General features: G+C 40.0%; 1 protein-coding gene across 3 annotated transcripts; it reads left to right on the top strand.

The window, feature by feature from the left end:
• Window positions 9219–11710, top strand: LOC109335090 (xyloglucan galactosyltransferase MUR3-like). Of its 3 annotated transcripts, none has more exons than XM_019571158.1 (2): window positions 9219–11167; window positions 11316–11710. In XM_019571158.1, the coding sequence occupies exons 1-2, from the start codon at window positions 9462–9464 to the stop codon at window positions 11320–11322; spliced, it is 1713 nt and encodes a 570-aa protein (XP_019426703.1). In that variant the 5' UTR covers window positions 9219–9461; the 3' UTR covers window positions 11323–11710. The 3 variants fall into 3 exon arrangements, with proteins under 3 accessions (XP_019426703.1, XP_019426704.1, XP_019426702.1); XM_019571159.1 differs by having other exon boundaries at window positions 9219–11171; window positions 11320–11710; XM_019571157.1 differs by having other exon boundaries at window positions 9219–11705.

The following is an 11756-nucleotide window of genomic DNA, read 5'->3' as shown; positions in this document are numbered from 1 at the left end:
GGAACGCCGCCAACCTCCGGATATTCTATGCCTAACCGGCAACCCCATGCGCGGTTGGTCGATCTGTTGTAATCCTTTCCACTTATATGTGATTGAGATATTATACAATTGTTTTGATGGATCGTTTCCCAGTAATGGTTTCTTACTCTCACCCAAGGGGCCGGTCTTCGCCCCCCTTGCCTGGTGCACTTAATGGTTTTCCACTTTCACCCAAGGGGTCGGTCTTCGCCCCCCTTGCCTGGTGACAACTTAATGGTTTTCTACTCTCACCCAAGGGCCGGTCTTCGCCCCCCTTGCCTAGTGCAGTTAATGGTTTTCCACTGTTACCCAAGGGGCCGGTCTTCGCCCCCATTGCCTGGTGCAAACTTAATGGTTTTCTACTCTCACCCAAGGGGCCGGTCTTCGCCCCCCTTGCCTAGTGCAAACTTAACGGTTTCTTACTCTCACCCAAGGGGTCGGTCTTCGCCCCCTTGCCTGGTGCACTTAATGGTTTTCCACTTTCACCCAAGGGGCCGGTCTTCGCCCCCCTTGCTTGGTGCAACCTTAATGATTTTATACTCTCACCCAAGGGGCCGGTCTTCGCCCCCCATGCCTGGTGCAAACCCCTAATGGTTTTTTACCTTCACCCAAGGGGCCGGTCTTTGCCCCCCTTTTACCCGGAGCCATTTCACATTGATTTTCTACAATCACCAAAGGCCCGTTCGCCTGGCTGAAGGCGGTCGAATTCAGAATTGAATCCATCGCACTCAAAATGTTCATAAACACAAGATTGTCCAGCAGTTGCATAGAGTTATGTACAGAATTTAAATTAAGAAATTATCGCAAAAAGTGTTCATTCATTCAAGTGAAAAGTGTTACATGTACTTAAAAGAGAAAAGTATTACAGGTACTTAAAAACAAAAACAAAAACAAACAAAAAAACTACAACTTTCCCCCATCCTGACCAGGAAGAGGCAATAGGACTGGATCGCCGTTGTCATCCCCCACCATCAGGCGCCCATCTTCAACATAGGCTCCCAGCTGCATCCAAGAGCAGTCTTTGTCTAGGAACGCCATAGCTAGTTGGGATTGGGCACTCTCCCAAGCATCCGCCGCGGCTTCACCCACAGCCTGCTCCAGCTGCTCCTTCTCACCCTCAACAGCCACCCGGCCCTCCTCCAGAGCCCGCACCCGAGCCTCCAAAGACGCCTTCTCCTCCCCTAATGCCTGCACTTGCCCCAGAAGTGCGGCTTTTTCTCGCTCGTCGGCCTCTGCACGATTTTTCCAAGCTACGGACTCCCTTTCTCGCCGACGAAGCGCTTCATCTTTGGCACGGACAGCCCCTTCTGATTCCATCACCTGGGCGCTTCATCTTTGGCACGGACGCGAGTGGATAGATCCGCCACCTGAGCCTTGGCAACCTCGCCCAACCTGACCAGCTCCGCCTTCTCGACGGAATGAAGATCAACCATCTTCTGCTTTTCCGCCTCATGAGCCGTCCGAAGCTTCGCCATCGCGTCATCCGCCAGGCGTGACTCCAGAACCCCCTTTGTCTCTAAATACTTCTGGATGGAAGCTATAAGGACGACACTTCCCTTCACGTTTTGTAGCAGGACAGACAGGGGTAACTTGTCAAAGGTCTCCTTTGCATAGGCATTGAGGAGTGCCTGCTCGATCGCCCTGGGGACACTAACATGGGAAATGCGGTCCTGACTCCCCCTAGAACCTTTCTTCCTGCTTGGCTCAGAGGAATGACCAACATCCTCTCTAGCCGTCTGCCCAGAGGAAGGGGGCGCCGAGGTACCGGCTTCTTCCCCAGTCGATACGGGCGGAGGGTTTCTAGTAGGATCTGCAGCAAGAACTGTTTCAGTAGACAAAGCATGGGGCGTCTCAGGAGCCCTTTGGACCAGCTCTTGATCCACCAAATTCTCAGGCTGCCCCCCACTCTCTGAAGAAGGCGGCACATTTGTCTGACTAGGGGACCCCTCAGTAGGACAGGGAGCAGAGGATGACGTTTTCTGACGCTTGGAAGCAGCAGCGTCCTTCTTAACCAAGGCGGCGGTCCTTTTCAGCAACAGGCTCTTCCTCAGCTTCTCACTCATTTTGGCTTTTAGTTCGACTGCACAAAGAAGAAGAAAAACGTTAATAACAGGATAAGCAAATACATACAAGCAAAGCAGTAAAAGAAGTCGAAATCTGGTCCACCCACCAACAAGGTCCACTAAAGCCCCGTCCCCATCGCGGATTGCCGAGCAAGGAAGAATTCCCCCCTCGTCAATCCAATAAGTTATGAGTTCAACAACATTCGCCTCTTCCGGAGATAAGTCCCCGGTCTCCACCAAAAAGCCCTTGGAAGGGCGTTGATGGATGTCCCCCTTCCAAGAAAAGGGAAATCGCGGCTCGTCGGATTTGCTAAGGCACCAGTCATTCCACGCCCGCCTGACGTTGACCTTGAAGTACCCGCCCTTCCATTTCTTCTCATTTGAAGAAAACGGCGTGAACAACCCCCATTTTGGCCGAGATATCAGACTCGTCCACCCATGACGCCCTTCCTTTTCTTCATCGGAATTGGTGCGGTGACCGACCCGGAACATCCAGAAGAATAGCTTTAGAGTGCAAGGATGTCCGCCGCCTGGCACATAATCTCGAACGCCCGAATAAACCCCCACGAGTTTGGGGTCAGTTGGCTCGGTGCCATCTGCAGGTGCACCAGAATTTGAATATCCCACTCCTCCAATGGGAGACGAAGCCCCAAGCGTCAGACGTACGCCTCGTACAGGAAGAAGGTGTACTTATCTTTTCTCTCCTCGGCAAAGTCATAGCAGACCCTCTCCACTGACTTAGGGGCACTGGCCTCGAAACCATGAAACGTTTCTTTGGCCACAGGTAGGCTGAGGGAACTCCCATAGGGGAACGTGCTAGGCGTCCCAAACACTTCTCTGTCAACCCACCAATAGCGGGAATCCTCCCCGGCCAACTCCGCCGGAACAGACAGTTGCGGAGCCTTTGCCTTATATATCCTCATCGTCATGAACCTGCCATCACAAGAGTCATCAGACCCAGACTCAGACTCAGACTCGGAACTGCCGCTCAAACTAAGCCCATACTTGGCATGCAGTGATGCCAGATAGTCATCGGCACCCCTCCAGTGAAACCCTACACCTCCACCTCCGGGGAGGGGAGGGGCAACACTCAACGGTTCAAGAACCTCCACCAATGCGTAAGACAAAGGGGGTAATTTCTGGAAACACGGTGGAGGTCCAGGAAGGATCTCCACGTCGGAATCAGACTCGTAATCACAAATGAAAACCATGAAGAACAGAATGTTACCTGGGTTTTTTGAAGAAGTTGGAATTAGGAAGAATCCAAAAGAAGATCACGCTGGAAGCAAGAAATCGCGGAAAGAATTCAGGGGTTTTTTTTGAAAATACGTAAAAGAGAAAATGTCACAAGACCCTCTATTTATAGAGGAACCTGGACCATGGGCCTAATTACCAGGCCCATCCATATCCTCATCAGAGCCGTAGAAAAACACTCAGGTGCAATCCAATGGAAACTCGAAAAACGAGGAAAATTCGGCGGAAACCAAAGGTCGTGCCACGTGCTGTCAGTTAAATGACCAACGGTCACTCCCAGGACACAACAAATTTCAGCGGACATTAAGGGTCACAGTAGATAATTATGAAACGTCCCACTCCAGCTGATACACTACCCAAGGTCATTAATACCTACCACGTGGCGCGGGAAACTAAGGAGACACGTCATAAAGTCTCAAAGAAACACCAAGCTGCTCAAGATAGATCCATACGCCCAGTTAGACAATCACCAAGTCCGGGAGCATCTCTAACAGTCCTCGCACGGCGCCCTGGCCAACTCAGTCAACATCCTTTCAGTCTCAGGTCGCCAAACCTCATACGGTCAGACCGCTCTGAAGAAGGTATAGCCTCCCAACATGCTCGCCCAGCATCCTGGCAGACTGGGGGCAACTGTTCCTACCCGGCAAATCGAAGAGTCACAAACTTGGTCGCCGGGGTGGATCCCACACCCAAATCAAGCGAAGCTCGTGTAGAGTCTCCCAGCATGCTCGCCCAACATCCTAGCAGACTGGGGGCAACTGTTCCTACCTGGCGAACCAAAGAGTCTCATGCTTGGTCGCCGAGGTGGGCCCCGCGTGTTGGGACCACCAGAGTTGACCTAAGAGACAACATGTCTTCAGTACCTCACCAACCCACCTGCCAGCACGGTAGACAGGCTGCAGAACGGCTACCAAACCAACCACAGGCTAAAAGACAAGAGTGGCATAGTGTACGGTCCTGGCAGACCGCCTGACACGGGAAAAGCAACTCCCGACAACACCTTTGGTCGGCAATGCGTCGCACCACCAGCCAAGAACCCAATGTCAACTCTCCCTACTATAAATAGGGATCTCTACCAACAGAAAGTATCTTAACCTCTTCACTCTTTATTACTCATTCTATTGCTATCTACCTTCATTATTCTGATATTCCCATTCACTTAGTTCATACACTGACTTGATCGTCGGAGAACCTTTTCAGGTACCTCCACCGGTGGGTCAAGCTCTCCTATCTCATCTTGCTACTTTGACGACTATCCTCTTCTCCTTCCTCAGCAGCTGATCAACCATTGTCCGTACTTTTGTGTTATAGTAAAGAACAAATCACACAAGCGAATTAAAGGTTGATTTGTTTAGGGAACAATGAGTTTTTATTATATTCAACGATGTTTCTTGTCTTTTCTTGGATATTAATTAAACAGTAGGAAATTAAACTTGCAAAAAAATGGTGGAATTGTTAATGGTGTGAAGTTGAATCTAGCTAGTGCTACAACAAACTCGTAAGATGGTGTCATTGATGGTTTTGGAAAGTTTTTTTTCTTTCTATTCTTGAGGAAATAGTTGAGCAAGACTTGCCATTATTGGTTCATGGAGAAGTTACAAATCCAGAAGTTGATATTTTTGATCGAGAAAAGGTCTACATTGAAATAATTTTAGAGCTTTTAGTTCGAAGGCTTCCACGACTGAAGATTGTAATGGAGCATATTACTATAACGGATGCTATTAAATATGTAGAGTCTTGCAAAGAAGGTTACGTAGCAGCAACTATTACACCACTTGTGTTTGGTTCAAGTAGTGAAAACAGCCACAAATTTGGAAATCTTTCATCTCAACATGAGATTGGTTCAAGCACTAACAGCAACAAAGCAGTTGGTGCTTCAGTCTCCTCGTCCTTGGTTGCTTCTAAAGACAGGAAAATAGAAGCAAGATTGCCTCAAATACTATCTCACAACACCATAAGACAAGAAGAGGCATATAATTCATTCACTTTGTCGATCAGTTTCCATTTCATACATAAGCTATTTTCTTACCCCTCTCATACACACAACATCATTATAGTGTGTTTTCACATCAATGAAGTTGCACATTACGATTGAGGTTCCGGTCCATTTTTCTTTCATTCATCATCAATGGTTGGTTCGCTTCTGTCCATGGTGGTTAAGCTCAGAAACAACTTCTATCATGGATGGTTAAGCATTGAATGGATAGCTTATGTCCATTGTGGTTAAGCAAAGATATAGCTTCTGGTATGGATGGTCAAGCGTTTGATGATATAGCTTCTGCCATTGATGATTAAGCATTGTTATTACTTCAAATCAATTCCAAACTGGAGAGTGAAAATTTTCACTCACCAACTTGAGGGGGTATTAAAGATATATTAGAGGATATTTTTTGAAGATGATAGTTGACTAGGAAGTTAGGAATTATCTAGTTAGGTTTGTCTTCGTTACTTGTTTTACAAGCTTTCTTTTCCTCTTTTCTCTTGTATAAATAAGTCATATTGGCTCACTTCTTATTCATTCAATTCAATGATAATGATGAGAAATGTTACATTTCAATGGAGGCTTTGATTATCTATTGTTTCTCTTTTTCTTCCTTCTTTCTTGTTTATCTTTTCTTTCTTGTTTATCCTTTCTTTTTTGTTCATCTTTTTTTCTCATTCATGCATGACTCCTACCATTTTACCGCAATCATCCAAATTTGAGGATGAAAAAACAAAAATAAAATTGGGGTAGCATTTTGCATAAAAAAAAATATGATGGACCAAAACTGTAGTTTACAATTATAGGGATGACTTAGTAACAACAAATATAATATTATGCTGGAATAAATATGTCATGTAAGAAACAACATTAAAGTTTTGGACAAAAATAACATAATAATTATTTTGCATATTTATGTAAATTAGAATATGAACATTGCACATAAAGAAACTAAAATGACTAAATCACACAATTCAAAAAGTTGAATACCAAAAATACATTTTAGGAAAAATAATAACACCACATCACTCGATCTTGGTAAAAGTTTGACAGCGTAAGAATTTCACTGTTGTCGGCTGCGTATTTGACAAAGGAAAATAATATCTTGACAACTGTTGACAAAACGTAAGTTAAGGAATTGTTTCCTTAAGATCTACGCGCATGAATTGGGACTCATCTTTTCTTAGCCACGTGCTGCTGTTGCATTGGCTATATGATATGTGAATAAATCTCAACGGCATTGCTCTCTTGGTTATCTAGCCCATTTGTCTGGACTTTGGCTCAGAGTGTTGGGGGTGTCATATGTTATCTCACACTTAGTGTCATCTTATATGTTACAACTTTGTGATTGGTTGAAAAAATATATTTTAAGGTCATGACACATGGAGTGACACTAAGTGCGGAACAGCAGAAGTGCATCCCTCAATGTTGTCCATTACTCATCGATCAAACTTATTTTATGAAGAGAATAAAATATTTTGTCATACTAGGAGATAATTTATTTCATGTAAAAGTATGATATATATGATATTTTGTTTACTTTTAGAATATATTTTTGTAAAAAATAATTAAATATAACACATGTTATAATTTTACTGGCTAGAAGAAATAACTTATCTCTCTGTTCTCTTTTACTATACCACTTGTGTTTCTTCTTAATTCATGGTCACTATAAATTCTTTTAGTTTACTTGTGCTTCAGGTAAAAAAAATAATGTTTTGTAAATAGATGTAAGTGATTATGATTTAAACCGTGAAACTGAGATTGAACCAAATCAAAAAATATCGTTTGGTTCAGTTTCACATTTCGGTTTGATTATTTTTCAAATGAACTATTTAAAATTGGTTCAGAGTTTTAGCGATTCAAAAATTGTTCGAGCCAAATATCATTATTTCATATAAGGTAAATGAGTAAAGAAAATGTATCATATATATTTCAAATTTGGGCTATGATGCAAGAAAAAAATAATATTATTTACTCTTCAAGGCTAATTACTTATTTGATTTGAAATTCTCACATTCTAAAAATTAGAACTTGTATACATTGAAGCATAATAACAATATGTATTAATAGTTAGTGTACCTTATAATCAATAGTTTACCAAGTATATTAATAATTAATGGTCCCTTTTTATTAGCATGAAATTTTGACGATTTTGCTCAAAAAATATTTTAACTATGAATACCTGCAAACTTTGTATTAATTTTTAATATTTGTTGGCTCCTTTCCAAAACATTTATATTATCAATGAGTGTTGGTTCAAATATTATATGTTTGATTTCTCTTAAGTAAAATTTCAGGTTCGAATCTTGTGGATGAAAAATATATATGTTGCGAGAGTTAGCCCCACATACCCATATATATTTTCAGATTGGACATGATTGCCTCCAGTACGAGAATACATGTGGAGAAAAACATTTACTGATTCTCATATATTGGTCTCCATGATACTACAAATGAGACGCTATATAAGTGGTCTAACATTTTTCCTTTAAACTATTTAAGAAGTAAGAAAATATTAATAATCACATAATGTGGCTATAATAATTATTTAAGAGCATTGTGTTGTCATTTTAAAATTAGTTTATCAATTTTATTGTACTAGTTTTTTGTCAAGTTTATGAATATGACTTGTTTTAATTTGTGTTATATCATTATGCATATGAATTTTATTTAAAATTTTGAAGCATTTATGTTAGTTTGTTAGCTCAAATAGTATTTTAAAATGAACAAATAATGCCTTACATAATATGATTTGAAGGGCTCCGTGTTTTTTTTTACAAAAAAAAAAGTTGTGTAAGCTAACTAAACTACTCATGATCGATTTGGTTTTATTCGATTCCTACATATAATTTCAATATCAACCAAACTATGTCCTTCAATTTGCTTCAATTCATAAATTGCACTAAAAACCAAACTGAGCCATTACACAACTAAATAAAATAGATTAAATTACACCAATAACCTTTAATTTTATTAACACATATAATTCAGTTTAAATATTACACGTACCTTTAGTAATGGATAAGTTAAGGCAATTCCACTCACCCCTAGAGGATTACTTAGTTTAATGTTTGTATGCAAATTAAATATGATTTGCATATATAAAGAAGAAGGGGTGATAATTAAGAAGAATATTCAAACACATAAGATGATTAATATCCATTAGATGATATAACAGTTGAATACATTTTTGACTAAAATAAGATGATTTAATGCACATTGAATTAAATAAATGAAGAAATATGTTGCAAAATAAGAGAAGTAATGAATAAGGGTATAATTAGAAAATAAAATATAAATATGCATTGAATTATAAAAACATCAAGAGATTTGAAATAATATAAAAATATTAAAAGTTATGTAACAAAAAGAGTAAAATATATAATTTATCTAATACCCCTTTTTATTCAAATTTTTTAAGGTTATACATATAATTTAAGAAGTTAATAAATGATATAAAATTAGATATAATTTGACTAAAACACATCAAATTAACAACTAAATAAAAACGGAGAAATATATGGTAAAATAGAGAAGCAATAAATAATAGATAATTGAAAAGTAAAACATATATATTTATTAAGCTTCTAAAGTATCATACAGTTTTAGAATAATATGGGGAAAAATCAAAATATAAAAAAAAATGAGACATATAAAGTATGATTTTATTAGTCAACCACATTATTGTAATAATGAGTTATTACTGGCGTGATGATTATTGCAAATTCACGCAGTGCCTCCAAGTAGCAGGAACCATGAAGAAACAGGGTCAAAGAAAAAAAAAATCATATTATAAGATATTTTTATCCTTTTCAATATAATAAAATAATAATTTTGACATTAAAAACATAAGTAAAAACGTAGAAGATCATGACACTTTTACTCATTCCGACACGTAAGCGCGTGTCACAATCCTAAACGACGCCGACATAAAAGAAACATCCTCCTCTCTCTTCATCTTCATATACCAACCCCTCTCTCTCTCTCATTGTAAGTCTCATCTTTCTCTCAGCTTTTTCTTCTAATAATATTCATTTCCCTGTCCCAAATCTTTTAAGATTCAAATAATCAAAATCAAAATATCTCATATTAATCACATTCTGATGCTTTAGGTTTCAATCTCATTGATTTTTGAATTGGGAATGAGAAGGCGCCCTGTGGGGGGCGTTCTCCCTAATTCAACGGAGAAGAATTCATCAAAGAATCATAATTATCGTCTTTTTTGTTTAGCATCTTTATCTGCATTCTTTTGGTTTTTGTTTTTATACTTTCATTTTTTTATCCTTTCTCATAATCGTAATAATAATAATTATGATCTTGCTCAATCAACTAAATTAGCCCCATCTCTTCCCGTTATTCATGAATCTACCCCTACCCATGTTACTATATCCAATGATTCCCAAACCCATTCTAGAAAAATTGGTTTCCGAAAGAGTAATCATGATCGTGATCATAAGCGTGATCACGATCATGATACTCGCATTCCAGAGAAGAAGAGTTTCCCTTTCGAGAGAGCGTTGAGGACTAGTGACAACAAGAGTGATCCATGTGGTGGGAGGTACATTTATGTTCATGACCTTCCTTCGCAGTTTAATGAGGACATGTTGAGGGAGTGCAAGAGTTTGAGTCGTTGGACCAATATGTGTAAGTTCACCTCCAATGCTGGACTTGGGCCGCCATTGGAGAATGTTGAAGGGGTGTTTTCAGATCAAGGATGGTATGCGACAAATCAGTTTGCTGTTGATGTGATATTCAGTAACCGAATGAAACAGTATGAATGCTTGACACAGGATTCGTCTATCGCTGCTGCAATTTTCGTGCCATTTTACGCTGGGTTTGACATTGCGCGATATCTTTGGGGTTATAATATTTCGATGAGGGATGCAGCTTCGCTTGAGCTGGTTAATTGGCTTATGAAGAGGCCAGAGTGGAGTATAATGAATGGAAAAGATCACTTTCTTGTTGGTGGAAGGATAACTTGGGATTTCAGGAGACTATCCGAGAAAGAATCAGACTGGGGGAATAAGCTTCTGTTTTTACCTGCAGCGAAGAATATGTCCATGCTCGTGGTTGAGTCCAGCCCCTGGAATGCAAATGATTTTGGGATTCCATATCCTACATACTTTCACCCTGCGAAAGATGCTGACGTGTTCAATTGGCAGGATAGAATGCGGCAACTGGACAGGAAGTGGCTTTTCTCCTTTGCTGGAGCTCCCCGTCCTGACAACCCGAAATCAATCCGGGGGCAGTTAATTGATCAATGCAGAAGTTCACGGGTTGGTAAGCTGTTGGAATGCGACTTTGGCGAAAGCAAATGTCATTCTCCCAGCAGCATAATGCAGATGTTTCAGAGCTCACTTTTCTGCCTGCAGCCCCAGGGTGATTCATACACTCGAAGGTCGGCTTTTGATTCAATGTTGGCTGGTTGTATACCTGTGTTCTTCCATCCAGGTTCAGCATATACACAATATACTTGGCATCTTCCTAAGACTTATACAAAGTATTCTGTTTTCATTCCCGAGGATGATATCCGTAAGAGGAATATTAGCATAGAGGAAAGGCTTAGTCAAATACCGCCTGAGCAAGTGAAAATCATGAGAGAAGAGGTCATCAATCTCATTCCGAGACTAGTATATGCTGATCCTCGCTCTAAATTGGAAACACTTAAAGATGCATTTGATGTTTCTGTGCAAGCAATAATCGACAAGGTTACAAATTTGAGGAAGGATATTATCAAAGGCCATACCAATAAAAACTTCATCGAGGAGAACAGTTGGAAATATGCTTTGTTGGATGAGGGAAAGCATGAGGTAGGACCTCATGAATGGGATCCTTTCTTCTCAAAACCGAAAGATGGCACCTGAAGATTCCAATAATTCCTCTGCTGAAGGTGCAAAAAATTCTTGAAAGAATGAGCAAAGAATCCGTTAATAAGCAGAGGGAATCTTTCGGGCGCTGAAGTGAGGTTTAGTGCAGAATCCAAATGCTCTTCTTCTGAATTAGGGAAGATTTTCAGACTACCTCTGTGAACTTTTTGCAGAATTTTGTCTTTGCATTTTGAGTGGACTTCCTCATTGAAGAAATGGTGACTTATTCTTTTCTTTACACATTTTTGAATATAGGTTTTTCTTATTTCTGCTAATGTATTTTCCTTGGTGACTCCTAGGATGCAATTTACAAAGTTTAATAACGTTTTTTGGGTAATATTTTTTTGTTCTTTTGATTCATATAGAATATATAGACAAATTTATTACAGTTAATGATAAACTTCAATACATTGTAGTCTTTGATATATCAGATGAGACATCATTTGGCCTGTGCTGATGTGCTGCATGAAAATGTGTTGAGACCTTATATCAAGGCGTGGCTAACATTTCAAAGTTAGATTGCTTTAGTTTGATAAATTTTCATTAATCTTGTATAAAATTCATACGCTA

Source organism: Lupinus angustifolius, chromosome LG20, assembly GCF_001865875.1.
Source record: "Lupinus angustifolius cultivar Tanjil chromosome LG20, LupAngTanjil_v1.0, whole genome shotgun sequence".
Classification (NCBI taxonomy): Eukaryota; Viridiplantae; Streptophyta; class Magnoliopsida; order Fabales; family Fabaceae; genus Lupinus; species Lupinus angustifolius.
This window is presented reverse-complemented; position numbering and strand designations above follow the sequence as displayed.

What these genes read in the sequence shown, in the direction of transcription:
- LOC109335090 (XM_019571157.1), top strand. Translation starts at nt 9,462, where the DNA reads ATGAGAAGGCGCCCTGTGGGGGGCGTTCTCCCTAATTCAACGGAGAAG.